Below are 17,263 nucleotides of genomic sequence, written 5' to 3' on the forward strand. Positions count from 1 at the left end.
CTGAGACTGGGACAGAGATTTGTCTTCCAACAAGACAATGATCCAAAACATAAAGCAAAATCTACAATGGAATGGTTCACAAATAAACATATCCAAGTGTTAGAATGGCCAAGTCAAAGTCCAGACCTGAATCCAATCGAGAATCTGTGGCAAGAACTGACAAATGCTGTTCACAAACACTCTCCATCCAACCTCACTGAGCGCGAGCTGTTTTGCAAGGAGGAATGGGCAAAAATTTCAGTCTCTCGATGTGCAAAACTGATAGAGACATACCCCAAGTGACTTACAGCTGTAATCGCAGCAAAAGGTGGCGCTACAAAGTATTAACTTAAGGGGGCTGAATAATTTTGCACGCCCAATTTTTCAATTTTTTATTTGTTAACAAAGTTTGAAATATCCAATAAATTTCGTTCCACTTCATGATTGTGTCCCACTTGTTGTTGATTCTTCACAAAAAATTACAGTTTTATATCTTCATGTTTGAAGCCTGAAATGTGGCAAAAGGTCGCAAAGTTCAAGGGGGGCGAATACTTTCGCAAGGCACTGTGTATATATATATACACATAAGAGAGAGAGAACACGTTGGTGTCCAGTTCTAACAGTAGTTTTTATTTGGGTTGAGTTCCAGCTGCTTCAGCACCTGCTTTGATGCTGAGAGGGCATATAGGCTCCTGTCAGCATTGCAGGACTCTCACATTTTCTAGCAATGGTTATAGGGATTCTAAGTGTTTTTAACCACTTGCCGACCAGGCTTTTTCTGCCTCTTTTTGCTTACAAGTTTAAATGGTATTTTTTACTAGAAAAATCCTTATAACCCCCCAAACAATATACATTTTTTTTTTTTTTTTAGTAGAGACCCTAGGGAATAAAATGGAGATCATTGGAATTTTTTATATCACACGGTATTTGCGCAGCGGTTTTGCAATTTTGGGAAAAAATACACTTTAGCAAATGAAAAAAAAACACAATAGTTACCCTAATTTTTTTGTATAATGTGAAAAATTGTTACGCCTAACATGTCACGCTTTAAAATTGCGCACGCTTGTGGAATGGCGACAAACTACGGTACTTTAAAAATCTCCATAGGTGACGCTTTAACCGCCTTTACATGCTACCTGTTTAGAGTTACAGAGGAGGTCCAGTGCTAGAAATATTGGTCTCGCTCTGACGCTTGTGGTGATATCTCACATTTGTGGTTTAAATACCATTTCTATATTTGTGGGCGACTTGGGTATGTGTTCAATTCTGCGTGCAAGCACAGATGGAATTTTTTTTCCATCACTTATATTCACATTACAAGGAATGTAAACATTCCTTGTTATATAAATAGGGATGACATGCCCTCTTTATGAAGAGACCTGGGGTCAAAAAGACCTTAAATCTCTTCTTTACCTTTAGAAGCAAAAGATAAAAAAAAAAATAATAAATTTGATCTTTCGCTTTAATAAAATAAAAAATGTCTCCCGGCCTGGACCGGAAGGGACATCATGATGTCGCTCCGGTGCTCAAAGGCCAAAGAGTAGATCAAAGAGTGTTAACTCGCCTATGGGAGCAGCTGACCACACCATTGGATAGTTTCTAAGGTGAACTAGTGGAAACTGAGCCGTGGGGGAGGAGAGGGGGGTTACTGCCGCTGCCTGCTGCTGCTTCAGTAACTGTTTGAGCAAATTATAAGCTGCTTGGTTTCATGAGAAAGCCAGCCACCTGCAGAAAAAAGGTATTGTGGTTATGACTGATATCTTCAGCCATAATCCTGGTAAAACGCAACATTATATATATATATATATATATATATATATAGTATTGTGGTCGGCGAGTGGTTTAAGGGGGCTTTTCGTTGATTTTTCTTTTTTTCATGAGCTGCTTACACTAATGCGCTGTGGTAACATTGGGCATTGGGATGCAGTGCCATTCATTCTCAACTTCATGTGGTGCACATACTACAATGCACAACAACACACTAATGTGTGCTGCTGCACTGCAACACTTGTTCAAATGAATGGCAACACGGTACACCAACACACGTAATGGCATTAGCAAACTGACATAATGTAAACGGGCCCGATTTCCAGCCAAACTTTTTTTTTTGTTTTAAGGAAGCTATGGGAAGAGTAAATTTTTCTGTTAATTTTGTTCTGTTTGTGACATCGTTGGGGAGATTTTCAGAAGATCAGGGGAGCAGTTGTCATTGGGACAAGACACCACAGACAGTCAGACCCCGTTCACACTTGAGCATTTTGTAGTTCAAAGCTCAAAAAAACTCAGCCAGCAAAAACCCATTGTTTTCAATAGTCCTTCACATCTAAGCATTCTGTTGCTTTTAGCAAAACACCCGTCTCTCTAAAGAAAGTACACAAGCTGTTTTTCAGGCAGAATTGAGCGTTTTTTCAATATAAACGTCTGAAAAACGTGACTTGAGCTATTTCCAAGGGTTTTTTTCAAGTGTTTTGTTGCAAGTTTTCTGCTCAAAAAAGCAGCTCTCCGCCCCTTTTTAAGCAGCACTTCCTACCTTTTAGTTGAAAAATGCCTGACAAAAGCTACAAAAACAGGCAATTCAAAACAATTGAAAACGTGACGGGTGTGAATGTAAAAAAAAAATGTGAAAAAACTGACAGATGTTGTAGCCTTTCTAATTTTACTGGAAAAGAAGTGTTTGTCCCACGTATGAGATTTCCCAATGCTTGCTAAGATTCCAGATATTCACTTCCTTCCCTGCCTTGTCCAAAACAAAAAAAAAATCACCAAAGTTTCTCATATTTCTTGGAGAATGTTATTGAGGTGTTTTGCCTTGAAATTTTAAAGACTGCACTCCTAGCAATGTCTTGAGAGGGAGGTTTGTTTTATATTGTGGGAATGCCAAAAGTGGGCAGGAGGTTGGTCATTGATGGATTTTTCAGTTAACGGCAGTGACAAAAGGAAACTTGCTCAACACCTTCTTTGGAGAGAATTTATACCTGTAATATTAGGATATGTTTGGTCACTGCCAATGCTTTTTTGCAGGTCCTCGTTGACAAAGAGCTGAGTGAAGAAAGAGCCAATGCCACTAATCTGAATTCTATAAAGGAAAAGTTAGAAGGTGAACTAACCAAAAAACGTGAGGAACTCAAGAATGTTAAAGAAGAATTCCAAAAGGTAATTTTCCCAAATTGCATTTTAAATAGAAAATGTGTATGTGATATTTCAGAGTATACAGTATGTCATAACTACGAGTGTAATAAAGTAATATTGAACCCTTAGTTTTTGAAGCACCTTCAGAAGCTGATTTAATCACAGAGAATGCAGCTTCTTTATCTTTTAATCTTTTTCCATTATGGCTGGTGCCATGACCACTTCCCCAGGTTTCCTGTTTCAGGGTGGCTTCTCTCTCTTGCACCATCTTGTCAAGCCACCCTTGAATACAGAGTTGCATCTCCCAGAGACTCCCAGAGTTGTGTCTCTCTACACTGCATCAATAGAAACACATATGCTCTTAGCATGCACTTCTCTGCCACCCCCCCCCCCCCCCCCCGTTCTCCAAAATAACAAACTGGCTTGAGCCTGCACTGTCCACTGTTAACTTATTCCCTTGAAGACCGTAAGTTCAGGGAGGCAGCACAATTAGGAATCTGCAATTGCTGGGGTAAGAATGTTAACTAGGTAAATCGTTTGCTGGGGAATGTTTAATGTTCTCAGTGTGTTAAACTTAAAACTGCTGAGGGTTTAATAATACTTTAAGGGTAAATAGTTATGTCATAGGTCTTCATACAAGCGATTGAAGTAGAAGTAAAGGCAAAACCTTACTAACTCTAAACCTACTTTCAGCCACATTCTAAGCCTAATCTATCTAGCCCTGTAAAGAAATAATCACTATACTTACCTGTTCTGCAGCGGCTCAGGTCTAGTCTCCCAACAGCGCCCTCTGTGTGCAGGAGAAAGCTGACAGCTGGGAAATACCGTACTACTTACTTACTATGGGGCTTCCATTGTCAGCTGTCTCTCCTACATACTGAAGCCGCTGCTGACAGCTCAGCCTGGGCCTGGACCAGAGTAGCTACAGAATAGGTAAGTATAGCAATTGTTTTCTTTACAGGGCTAGATAGATTAGGCTTAGAGTAGGGTTTAGAGTTAGTTAGGTTTTGCCTTTACTTCCACTTTAAACTTACTTCTGTTTCTGCAAATGATTAGATTTGCCTACCGAAACATTTTATGTTCATTAGGATAATTAGTCACCCTGTGAGAACAGGGTGTTTTTTAAATTAACTCCAGCCTGTAAAAGAATAGCACCCATGTTTACTTTTCTGGCAACCCATACCTTCAAATACTACCACCTTATTATTCCCCGGCTGCTGCAGGTATTTAGCACTCCTGGGTGTACAAATACAGTGCCTTGAAAAAAGTATTCACCCCCCTTGACTTTTTGCCTATTTTGTTAGATTACAGCCTTAAGTTCAATGTTTTGTTAATCTGAATTGGATCACAACACAATAGTCTAAGTTGGTGAAGTGAAATGAGAAAAATATATACATAAAACAATTTTTTAGAAATCGAAAACAGAAAATTGGCATGTGCATATGTATTCACCCCCTTTGTTATGAAGCCCATAAAAAGCTCTGGTGCAACCAATTACCTTCACAAGTCACATAATTAGTGAAACGATGTCCACCTGTGTGCAATCTAAGTATCACATGACCTGTCATTACATATACACACCTTTTTTGAAACGCCCTAGTGGCTGCAACACCTAAGCAAGAGGCACCACTAACCAAAAACTGCCATGAAGACCTCTTCAAACAAGTAAGGGACAATGTTGTTGAGAAGTACAAGTCAGGGTTAGGTTATAAAAAAAAATATCCAAATCTTTGATGATCCCTAGGAGCTCCATCAAATCTATCATAACCAAATGGAAAGAACATGGCACAACAGAAATTCGTCAAGAGATGTCCGCCCACCAAAACTCACAGACTGGGCAAGTTCCACAGCAGAGACTGGAGTATCTGTACATAGGACGACAATAAGCTGTACGCTCCATAGAGTTGTGTTTTATGGCAGAGTGGCCAGAAGAAAGGCATTACTTTAAGCAAGAAAACAAAATGGCACGTTTTGAGTTTGCTAAAAGGCATGTGGGAGACTCCCAAAATGTATGGAGGAAGGTGCTCTGGTCTGATTAGACTAAAATTGAAATTTTCGGCCATCAAAGAAAACGCTATGTCTGTCGCAAACCCAACACATCACATTACCCAAAGAACATCATCCCCACAGTGAAACATGATTGTGGCAGCATCATGCTGTGGGGATGTTTTTCAGCAGCCGTGACTGGGAAACTGGTCAGAGTTGAGGTAAAGATGGATGGTGCTAAATACAGGGATATTCTCGAGCAAAACCTGTACCACTATGTGCGTGATTTGAGGTTAGGACGGAGGTTCACCTTCCAGCAGGACAATGACCCCAAACACACTGCTATAGCAACACTTGAGTGGTTTAATGGGGAACATGTAAATGTGTTGTAATGGTTTAGTCAAAGCCCAGACCTCAATCAAATAGAAAATCTGTGGTCATACTTATAGATTGCTGTTCACAAGCGCAAACCATCCAACTTGAAGGAGCCGGAGCAGTTTTGCAAAGAGGAATGGGCAAAAATCCCAGTGGTAAGATGTGGCAAGCTCATAGAGTCTTATCCAAAGCGACTTGAGCTGTGATTGCCGCGAAAGGTGGCTCTACAAAGTATTGACTTTAGGGGGGGGGGGGGGTGAATAGTTATGCACATTCACTTTTTCTGTTATTTTGTACTATTTGTTGTTTGCTTCACAATAAAAATAAAAAAAAAACATCTTCAAAGTTGTGGGCATGTGCTGTAAATTAAACGATGCAAATCCTCAAACAATCCATGTTATCTCCAGGTTGTGAGGCAACAAAACACGGAAAATGCCAAGGGGGGGGGGGGGATACTTTTGCAAGGCACTGTACCTTCTCCTTCTGCTCATTTGCACGCTGCATTTCTACCCATTGGTTTGGATGTTGATATGAGACATGGAACCAAAAGTGAAGTTGGGGAAGCAGATGTTCAACATACAAAGGTGTGTAAAATACCTGAAACAGCTGGAGGGAATCAGGGCAGTGGTATTCCAAGAAGGCGCATGCCACTGGAATAGATGCTATTCTTTTACATGATGAGATATACAGTATATATGAAAGGAAGCAAGGGTAAAGAGGGAAAGGGTATGAAACATACATCCTATGTACCTAATTTAAGTTTGTTTAGGCGTAAGTGGAAAGCCCAAGGTCTGTAACTGTTTATAAACAATTCAGAAGTTACTCTTTATTGCAGGTGGATAAAATGAGTAAAGCCTTAAAACAAAGTTCCACCCAAAAGTGTAACTTCCGCTCATTTGCTTGCTCCCCCCCCCTCCGGTGCCACATATGGCACCTTTCAGGGGGGGAGGGGGGGATGTGTACCTGTTTTTGACAGGTACCCTTCCCCAGAAGTTTGGCCCCCCCTCCTCCTTCCCCTGCCAATGAGCCAATCCGAATGCGCAGCGCGCTTTGCTCAGGCGCAGTAGGGTCCCGGCCGTGAAGCCGCAAGGCTTCACTGCCGGGTTCCCTTACCGACAATGGGGGCGGCAGCTCCCGACAGCCGATAGAAACGTCGGCTGCGGTGCCGACATCACTGGACTCCAGGATAGGTAAGTGTCCTAATATTAAAAGTCAGCAGCTACAGTATGTGTAGCTGCTGACTTTGGAGGGGGAGGCTGGAAAACTGCTTTAAAGAAAAACAGTATTATTTTTATTGCATTTTTAGAATTGTGTGAACTGAGTAACAGTATTCTGAAAACTATCAATCACATCGGCTCTGGGGATAACTTTGTAGGATGACAATGGTCAATAATGGAAGCATAAGCAGCTATCTTTTTTTGGATTAAACTCTATTTAAAGTATGTGCTCTTCTCACAGCAAACAAGCAGTTTAGCGGAAGCCAAACAGTTACTGATTCAGCAGAAGCTTGAGCTACAGGGTAAGCTTGAGGGCTCTACTATAGCCCTTCAGCAGGAGAAGAAACTACAGCAGACCCTAAAAGATGAAATGAAGAGGAAGGAAGACGAATGGAAAAAACAGCATTTAGAGCTGCAGAATAAACTGGTAAGTCACCAATGTTCCTAGCACTTCTAAAATAAGTGCTATATGTAATCTGGTTGTCTGTTAGATTTTTTATATTAAAACAGTACTTCATGAAAAAAAAACCTCTAGTGGTGCTTGGCTGGGAATACATTTACCATATTTTAGAGGAAATCTATGCGGTTGCTCTTTACCAATAACTTTGTTCTCATTTTCGCTCTTTTTCTGTGCAACATATTAGACTACAGAAACAAAGGAAAAAGAGGAGCAGAGGAAGAAACATGAAGAGAACGAGTCAAAGCTCAATATGCAAATCACTGCTTTAAATGAAAACCTGGCTACTTTAAAGAAAGAATGGCAGAGTAGTCAGCGCAGAGTCAATGAGCTGGAAAAGCAAACTGATGACCTGCGAGGAGAGATTGCAGTGCTGGAGGCAACGGTCCAAAATAACCAGGACGAGAGACGTGCGCTTCTAGAAAGGTGGGTTCTATGCCATTTGCCTGGAGAACATACACCCCACGTGATCTGCAGAGAAAGTTTTGTTAACCTTTATATTAGAGGAGAAAAATGGAAGATGCATTCACTCAAGGACTGCAGTGATCTGTGCGTGTATCACTCAAATGACCATTTACATTGTGCCTCATGGAATATATCCTGTATCTGATACCCAAGATTTCTCTACAGTGGGTGACTTCCTTCTTATATTAGTAGAGGTATCCCCACATAGATTGTGTAAGTTCCAAAAATGCTTTGAACACCAAAATTTAAATGAAGCTTGTGGCAATCTGATTGCTTGCTCTTTTAGAACAGTCATTCTCAGCCAGGTTCCATGGAGGCCTGGGGGTTCCTCCAGAGGTTGCTAGGTGTTACTTGAGTTGTGGCTCATTGACCTCCCAATTGATGGTGACTGCATAATTCCAGGGCCAATGACACTTAGCAGAGGCAGCTGCATGACACCAATGTCTGTAAAGGTGGCATTCTGACCACCAACTGAAAGACAGATATTTATCCTACTGGCTACCAATGTAAGTGGCATTTCTCTATCATCCATTGACAGAGGCAGCCTTCTTACTTCTTATCCGTTGGGTTATGCTGCCCCCTGCAGGAGTAGTTCTAGGCAGGAAAAGTTTCTACGCCCACGGGGCTGTCCCCACAGGCATAACACACACCCTCTGATCCAGCAAACCAGTTTGCTTCTGCCTAGAGAAGGAGTAGGACCTAGGTTTCCTGCTGGGACTCCGGTTTCAGTTTTTATATTCTATTCAGAATATTTTGTTTTATTTCTCTTTACTCACTTTTCTAGTTAGTGTTCAGGGGGATCCTCCTGCTGATTGCAAGCAATAATTTAGATCCTTAAGGTCTCCACAGCCTGGCCTACGAGCGGGAGCAGGTTATAGTCCTGTACTAGGCCTCGCCACGACGGTGCCCCTTTCTGGAGGGGGACGAGTCTGCGAGTGTATGTCTCGCTGGGACACAACGACCTAGAACGCCCTGAGTCGCAACGTACCCCTCGGCTGGCAGCACCCCCACTCCAGGTGGGAGGTGGTTCTGCCCGGAACGAAGCCCACCCGGTCCATGGTATGGTGAGTAAATTTAGCCCCCCTTGCCCCTCTTGGGGGTATGTGGGCCCTCTCTTGGGGATAATAGGACCTGGACTTCCTAAAAGATCCCCCTGGTTTCTCAGGTACCTGGCCCTGTGCCCTGTCCCCCTCTCTCCGCGCTATAGATGGGGCGCCTGGCTTCCTGGGGGGTGGCAATAGTACCTTTTCTCCTGCTGGGTCTGGTTGTAGATCCTTGAGGCCTTCATATTGGGGGTCTCTTATTGCATGGCACGCCGTGGGCGCCGCCATCTTTAGTGTAGGCAATGTAAAATATTTTTCCCATTGACTTGTATGGGGCAGCCATTTTCCCTGTGCTTCCTATTGATTTGCATTGGCAGCCATTTTCGTGTAGCCCTGTGGCGCTACACAGGCAGCTGGACCTTTCACATTTCAGGCTGATGTCTCATCCTGTGACTCCCTCTTGCTGCTGCACAATCCGATTCAGGAGGTTTCCTCTGGAGGTGGTAAAGTACTGGGGTCTTTGTGGATATATCCCTGCACACTCTGCTGTCGGTATATATTTAAGGGGGAGTCCGCAGACCGCAGCGATCGGCAGCTAAACCGCGATCAGCGTTTTTAAAGTGACTGTACTCCTTTTTTCTGTTGCATTGAATATGGAGTCCCAGGCAGTAAATTCACCCTCAGACCCACTTAGTGCGACACCTGGACCGTCCAGATTGCAGTCGCTGGCCGCGATTTCAGCAGCTCTAAAAAGCCTGGCGACCAAGGTCGATTTTGTAATGAAAAAGGTTACTAGCTGCAAACGGCCGGTGCCTTTTCTCCATCATCGGTGGGGTCCTCTGATTCAGAGGCTTATATGGTCGCCACGTGCGCCCCCCTTACCCGAGGGGTCGCTGTCTTCGCAATCGGATGGTGAAGAAGACCTGTCTTCTTCAGCTGCAGCGCGGAATGCGCTTTGGTGAAAGCCCTGATTGTTTCAGTAAGGGAAACTTTAAAAATGGCAGATGAGTCCACGTCAGCAGGGACACGGGTGTCTTTTGGCTCCCGCAATACCCAAAAATCGGGCAAGGTTTTCCCTTGTCCCGAGACTTTTAATGATATTGTTAATGACCAATGCTGGCGCATCAAGCACGCGCTAGTAGTGCCTAAGCGCTTTAAACTCCGTTATCTCTTTGCTGAGACGGTCTCCAACCGTTGGGCGGTACCGCCTAAGGTGGATCATCCCGTTTCCAGGTTGAACAAATCTACTATAGTGCCTGTGGAAGATTCCCCAGTTTTCACGGATCCGGTGGACAGGCGGGTGGAATCCCTTTACCGCCATCTTCATGTGTTGGCGGGTTCTATTCTAAAACCATTTTTTGTGTCTGTTTTAGTATCACAGATGGTTACAGAAGGGATTAAGATTCTGAAGGGGAACTTGGGTCCTGACATTGTTGGTGAAGGATCTTCACCACTCACTGCAAAAAGATTTATAGACATAGAAAATAGTGAATACACATAATACAATGCAAGTACAAAATTGACTTATTAGGAAATTATATAGCTTTCCTGCTCACTTATGAAGGGATGCGCTTCATAAAATGTGCTAAGTATTTGGAGTGCTAGCACAGTGACCAACACAATGGCTTTAACCACTTCTGGACCGGAAGGATTTGCACCCTTAATGACCAGGCCATATTTTGCGATTCGGCACTGCATTACTTTAACAGACAATTGCGCGGTCGTGTGAACAATGGAATGTGCTGATGGAATTTATGGACCAGATAGCTCAGGCCCTGGTGTTCCTATGTGCTGCGGCTCCCCTGGTGGCCCGAATTTTGGCTGTGGGGATTGTATGGTTTTGCTGAAGAGCTGGTCGGCTGACCAGGCTTCCAAAAAAGACCTGACAGATCTTCCTTTTTTGGGAGAGCGATTGTTTGGCGACTCACTGGATGAGTTGAGATGTGGGAAGAGTACTCTTCTTCCTCAATCCTCCAAGGTAAAAACACCCCGTACTAAGCGGGGGCTTTCCTTTTTTTTTTTTTTCCCTTTTCGTACCTCCGGGGCACAGGAAAAAGGTAAGCCACTCAGAGCTTCTGGAGGGACTAAAAAGCACTGGGGCAAGCCCAAGACCAGTCAACCAGTTCTGCGAACAAGTCCTGTTCAACATGAAGGGGCGCCCTCACCCGCTTTTGGGGTGGGGGAAGTCTGCGCTTCTTTCAGGAACCCTGGACTTCCTTAATTCAAGACAAATGGGTTTACAAACTGATTCATTCTGGGTACAAGATCGAATTTCGGTTCCGGACGGTGAACAGGTTTTTTCAGTCAAATCTTCGCCTGTCTCCGGATCATTTGAAAGATCTCTGGGAGGCTGTGCAGGATTTCCTGGATCAATTGGCGTAATTGTGTCGGTTCCTCAGCAGGAACGCTTTCACGGCTTCTATTCCAATCTGTTCACTGTGCCCAGAAAGGAGGGCAAGGTGCGTCCATTTCTGGATCTCAGGGCTCTGAAGTTTTGAATGGAGTCCATTCGGTCGGCGGTGGCATCGTTAAATCAGGGGGATTTTCTGGCCTCCATCGATATCAAAGATGCGTATTTGCACGTCCCCATCTTAGAGGGACATTAGCGATTCCTCCACTTTGCGGTGGCAGAGGAGCACTTTCAATTTGTGGCATTGGGTTTCGCCTCCGCTCCCAGAGTTTTTACCAAGGTCCTGGCCCCGGTGCTGTCCTAGTTGCGTCAGAGAGGAATTGCGATTTTGGGATATCTGAACGATCTCTTGTTGGGAGCAGACTCTCTTTCGGATCTGTTGGGCAACATCTCCGTTACAGTTCAGACCCTTCAGGAATTCGGGTGGACGATCAATTAAAAAAATTTGCTCTGACGCCATCAATACGGGTCAGGTATCTGGGGCTGACTCTCGACTCTGATCTGGCGAAAGGTCTTTCTCCCCTTGGAAAAGCTTCAGAAGTTGCAAAGGACCATCAGGTTGCTGATGGAAAGCAATCGGTCTTCCTTGCGGACTTCCATGAGGGCCCTGGGTCTGATGGTATCGACCTTCGAGGCGGTCCTGTTTGCTCAGTCTCACTTGAGGCCTCTGCAGAAAGAGATTCTTGCAAAAATTAACAGGGACCCTCGGTCACTGGACCAGAAGATTTGTTTGAGCCATCTCACAAAGTTGCCTCTATCCTGGTGGATCCAGTCGCCAGCTTTGTGTCAGGGCAAGTCCTTCCTGCCGCTGTTCTGGACGTTGGTTACCACAGACGCCAGCCAGACAAGCTGAGTTGGAGTGCTGGGGAAGCTCTGTGCTTAAGGGACTTGGTCAACAAAAGAGTCTTCCTTGCCGATCAATATTCTGGAGCTCAGAGCGATCAAGCTTTGCCTGTTCTACTGGACAAGATGGCTATGTGGGTCCCTGGTTTGGATACAATCGGAGAATGCCACGGCAGTGGCTTACATCAATCATCAAGTGGGCACCAAGAGTGTCCTGGCGGCCACGGAGGTGGCAGATATACTGGCTTGGGGCGGAAGACAATGTCCCAGCCCTTTCCGCAGTCCACATTTTGGGTGTGGAGATGCAGGGCTGTGGGTGGGCATAATACAGGAGATGCAGGGCTGTGGGCATGGTAAAAGAGATGCAGGGCTGTGGGTGGGCATAGTACAGGAGATGCAGGGCTGTGGACATGGTACAGGCGATGCAGGGCTGTGGGCATGGTTCTGGAGATGCAGGGCTGTGGGCATAGTGCAGGAGATGCAGTGCTGTGGGCATGGTACAGGAGAATCTCCTGTACCATGCCCGCAGCACTGCATCTCCTGAGGAGTCTCACTTACCTTTTGTTGAGGCTCCTTGCATTTAAAAATGGCGCCGCCCAGCGCCAACACGTCACCGCGCATGTGCCGTCTGCCCGGGAATAGCAGAATGCGTACAGGCTTCCCCGAGCGGCGGTGACGCATGCGCAGTATGCATGTCAGGCCGGCCGCGGCCATTTTTTTTTTTTAACAGGTGCTTAGCAGCCCCAGGGCAGGGGGAACTTGCCGGCCTACCGGGAAATTTCCCGGTAGGCCAGTCCGGTCCTGTTTCTATTCTATCCAAAACTACAAAAAATGTTTTGCCTTTAGGTATACTTTAAGCTTTGGGTTTTGGATGGAATGGGGAAGTGATGAAAACGTTTTTTTATTTTACAATGCTGTTTTTTTTTACAAGCCTACCCTCTGTACTAGAAACAGCAGAAAATGAGAAGAAATCTCCACAAAGTGAGGACTAATCCTGCCATTGAACTTGCCGGCCTACCGGGAAATTTCCCGGTAGGCCAGTCCGGTCCTGTTTCTATTCTATCCAAAACTACAAAAAATGTTTTGCCTTTAGGTATACTTTAAGCTTTGGGTTTTGGATGGAATGGGGAAGTGATGAAAACGTTTTTTTTTTTTTTTTTTTTATTTTACAATGCTGTTTTTTTTACAAGCCTACCCTCTGTACTAGAAACAGCAGAAAATGAGAAGAAATCTCCACAAAGTGAGGACTAATCCTGCCATTGACCATTGTACCTTTTCAGATTTCCTCGGTTTCATTGACATTGCTACTAGGAAAAGAAGTGAAAATAACCCTTCCGAATAACAACACAAAAAAAAAAAAGAAAGGAAAACTAAAAAACAGAGAGAAACAAATGATTAGGTTTTTTCACCATCTTTTGGGTTCACCAGTTGCTCTCAGCCCTAAGAAATATCTTTTAGGCATTCTAAACAACCAAGGCCTCAAAATATAAATATGATGTGGTACTCAGAATGTGGAGTATTCACAGTGTAGTGTACCCTTTCTGCATTTGTAGGATGCTGAAACTAGGAACCACTCCAATGCTCTTTTGCCGGATGTTAAATCATCACTGGCCTCCGTGGCCAATGAAGGAAGATGGCTGGTACAGAAGAACAGGAGAAGAAAATGGGGATGGGCATGGACCTTGCATCACTGGAGAATGACAGTCTCTCCCATAATAAAATGATGTGACTCAAAAAAATGTGCAATAAGTAAAATCTATGGGCTACATGGTGTAACCAGAGAGGATTGTGAGGTAGACCATTTTTCGTATGTCATCTGCCAAACAGTAGGGCACTAAGTAGGAGTGCATGTTGGAGAGTTAATGCAGATCTGGGCTGTTTTTTTTTTTTTTTTTTTTAATGCTTTGTTTTGTGGTATGAAGGTCACATCACAAAAAAGGAACAGTTTGAATTTATTTATGACCGAGGCCCAGATAAGATGCAATGATATAAACAGGCAGGACACTAAGTAAATACACGTTTTCTGAAACTTTGTAATAAACTATTCAAAGAGAATCCTTTGAGTTTTTAACACTTGCAATAGACAATTCAATTTAGAAAATTCTATAGAAAGATTAGAGAAGAAAAGGACAAACGGTGCAACTAGGAAGAGGCGCAGGGTGAGAGGGAACAGTCACCAGCCCATCATTCGTCCATGAATAGTGACCTAGGGTCACACGGTCTAAGTACTTATAATTCGATTTTTTTATATTCCTGAGAATATACAAAGTCTGTCCAATAGTACCAGGTACTTCTAAATTTTTCATCACAATAGCACAGAGTCACTGCTGGATTCTCCCTCTGGGCTCTGATTTCATCTAAACAAATAAATATTTCTATACACTCTCTATTGACCCATCTTAAAGTATACCCAAGTATAGAAGTCTTTATTGCAACTTACCAGTCCTTTGTTTTAGCTGCATTAATTTTTTCTAGCGGAACAGTGTTGTAAAGCTAGAACAGGACTACCAAATACCTCCTTTTTTCCTTGACATAGTGGGCAGGTGTTCTGTGGTTCCCAGGGGAGAACTGAACAGCAGAGGGACTGTGTTGTCAGTTCACTACAAGACGTTATGAGCTCACTGCATTTAACAGAATTTAAAAGAAAATATTGAAGAAATGTAATGTTCTGGTTCACATATAGTTAAAATAATCCGTAGCTTCTTCGTAAAAAAAAAAAAATTCGGACATGAATTCTTAACTTATTTCATCTTTTGTTAGGTATCTGAAAAGTGAAGGAGAAATTGAAAAGCTTCAAGCCAAAATTGTTGAACTACGGAAGAAGGTAGATGAAACCACTTACGCCATGGAGGAGCTTGGTAGAGAAAATCAGTCCCTACAGGTAAGTCTTTGGCTGCTTGGACACTGCTTTACAATAAGTCAAGTTAGGTAAATAGATTTTTGAAAGTGAATTTACTGGTTTCCTAATTCTGTATTAAAGGAGAAGTACAGCCAAAGCTTGTTTGGCTGTACTTCTCCTATGGATCACAGGAGTGAGTGAGTTTTTCTTTTCTGTGACCCATTTTCAGCAAAGAGCGGTCTGAAGTACGGTCTCTTCTGATGTCACAGAGCCAGTCCAGGCTCGGGCGTCATCACAACCATGGAGTCAGGATCTGCCCACATGCCTGGACCGCCATCTGGCTAAACCGGCCGCTCCCACCACCTCAGCAACCCACCACTCGATTGAGTGAGGAGGGGGCAGAGCAGAGAGCTGCTCACTGGCAGTCAACAACTCTCTGCTTGGGGAGTTGTGAGAACCGAGCAATCGGAGATGTTCTATCGCTCGGATTTCAGTGTTAGAGGCGCCAGGGGACAGATGCAGCATCTGACCGATGCTGCATCCACCTAGGTAAGTATGAATCAAAAAAAAAAATCCCCCATACATCTCTTTTAAGCCAATAAGAATATGTCTGTTTCTGCATATTCATTTGTATTGAATACTTGTATTGAATTAAAAATGCAGTAAAAAAAAAATTGCAGGCGGGCATTTTTTTTTATTGTAGAAGAGGCATTTAATAGAAGACTACGTATTCTCAGTCTATTATTAAATGTACACAAAGCTGTGTATGCCAGCAAAGCATAAATTCTCGGCGCAGGGCCACTGTACCAAGATGAATGACTCCTGTGCATGTGTGCGGGAGTCGCATCATCTTCCATCAGCAAATCAATAGGTCTATTAAACCAGCACCCGGAAGAAAACCCAGGAAGAAGACGTTGGCAGCCAGAGCGGGATTTAACAGTGGCTTCTCTAGAACATAGATGAGCATTATGCGCTTTAACTCTAACAGGTAAAATACACTGTCCTTCTATTTTCCTAATGACATATCCCAAGGGGATTTAAACAGTTTCTTTTTCACATTACAGATAAAACACAGTCAGGCCCTTAACAGGAAGTGGACAGAGGACCATGAAGTACAAAATTGCATGGAATGTGGCAAAAATTTCTCTGTAACAATAAGAAGGGTAAGTCATAATATTCCTTACAGTTATGGTAAAAAAAACACTCCAAATGGTGCCTACATGTAAGCCTTTCATATATGTAGGCTCTAGGGAACTACAGCAGACATCCAGCATGAACATGCCTGGATGATCTCTACAGCTTTGATTAGGAATCTCCTAATCTCCCTCTGCTACTTTCAGGCACAACCTGACATCATCTACTGTTTGTAAGCTGCTTAGTAGTATAACATAACTGTGAAGCATGGAGAAGTTCTTATTTGAAAAAAAGGCAAAATTACCTATAAACTTCTGGCAAGTGACTATATCCCAACAATGCCTCACCTGCTTGTCAAAGATGACACTCAAGCCTCCTGTTTTTTTATGATCAGCCGGTGAAAACTAATGCAAAATGGGGCTTTAATTATTACTGTTCTATGCATTATGCAAACAATTAATACAGCAACTAAACTCAAAAGAAAGAAAGAAAAATTAGAAAGATTTTCATTGACAAGTTTTTTCTCTATCGTTCATTGATGGACGCAGTTCTCTGATCCATATCAGTAGGGTTATACTGCCCCCTACAGGAGTAGGACACTAGGCAGAAAAAAGTTCTGGCTATGCCTATGGGCAGTCCCGGAGGGTACACCCTCTCTCTTTCTGCATACAATGTCAGTTTTAATTTTCCTAGTCAGGAGTAAGGACCTAGTTCCTTGCTGGGATCTTTGGTTCTGGCATAAAAGTATTACTTTATGTAGATTTTTTTAGCTAGCCTTTTTTCGCCCAAATTTTTTCCTGTGAGATCTTCAAGCAACTATGCCAGGCTGGATAATCTAGATCCAGTGGTCACCCCAGTCTGGCCAGCTAACGCGTGCAGGCCTTAGCTCCGCGATGGATCGGCCGCGACCTAGTCCCACTGAATGGGGACTGGCCCCCGTGAGTTAAATGTCATGCCAGGACGCACACGACAGGGTCTAGGCTTATGTCGCAGCGTTCCTATTTGGCCGACAGCCCCCCCAATTCGGTGACATGGGGTCCTGTCGGGAGATGGCGCCCGCCTATGTTCCTGGTATGGTGAGTAAACATCCCCCCCCCTCCCTGGTGAATTTTGGGGTGGACGCAGGCCCCCTCTCTGGGTTGGTCGGACCCTCACACTAGTGGATTTCACTCTGTCCTGTTGTGACCCTCCCCCCCCCCCCCCCCCATTCTGGGTCTGACTCAGCCGCATACGCGGACCTCCCTACCGGGTCTGTTACCTCGGGCCCTGTCTCCTCGGATAATGTGGATGACATTTCTACCTCCCCTGCCGTGCATGATACAGGCACTGGTGGGTTGCACTGGTTGTTTAGGTGCGTGACACCCTGCAATTTGGAGGATGCAGTGG

The 17,263-nt window shown here is 43.9% G+C and overlaps 1 protein-coding gene across 3 annotated transcripts in view; it reads left to right on the forward strand.

Annotated features, from left to right (window-relative positions):
- The window catches only part of EEA1 (early endosome antigen 1), a 221,613-nt gene that overhangs the window by 199,931 nt on the left and 4,419 nt on the right, over window positions 1-17,263 (forward strand). For all 3 annotated transcript variants that reach the window (XM_082254237.1, XM_082254238.1, XM_082254239.1), the window contains 5 exons: window positions 3,001-3,132; window positions 6,928-7,113; window positions 7,331-7,569; window positions 14,665-14,785; window positions 15,808-15,906. In XM_082254237.1, the coding sequence (XP_082110363.1) occupies window positions 3,001-3,132; window positions 6,928-7,113; window positions 7,331-7,569; window positions 14,665-14,785; window positions 15,808-15,906 (777 nt within the window). The remainder of the gene's footprint in view (window positions 1-3,000; window positions 3,133-6,927; window positions 7,114-7,330; window positions 7,570-14,664; window positions 14,786-15,807; window positions 15,907-17,263) is intronic.

The sequence above is a fragment of the Pelophylax lessonae genome (genome assembly GCF_965119305.1).
Source record: "Pelophylax lessonae genome assembly, chromosome: 4".
NCBI lineage: Eukaryota > Metazoa > Chordata > Amphibia > Anura > Ranidae > Pelophylax > Pelophylax lessonae.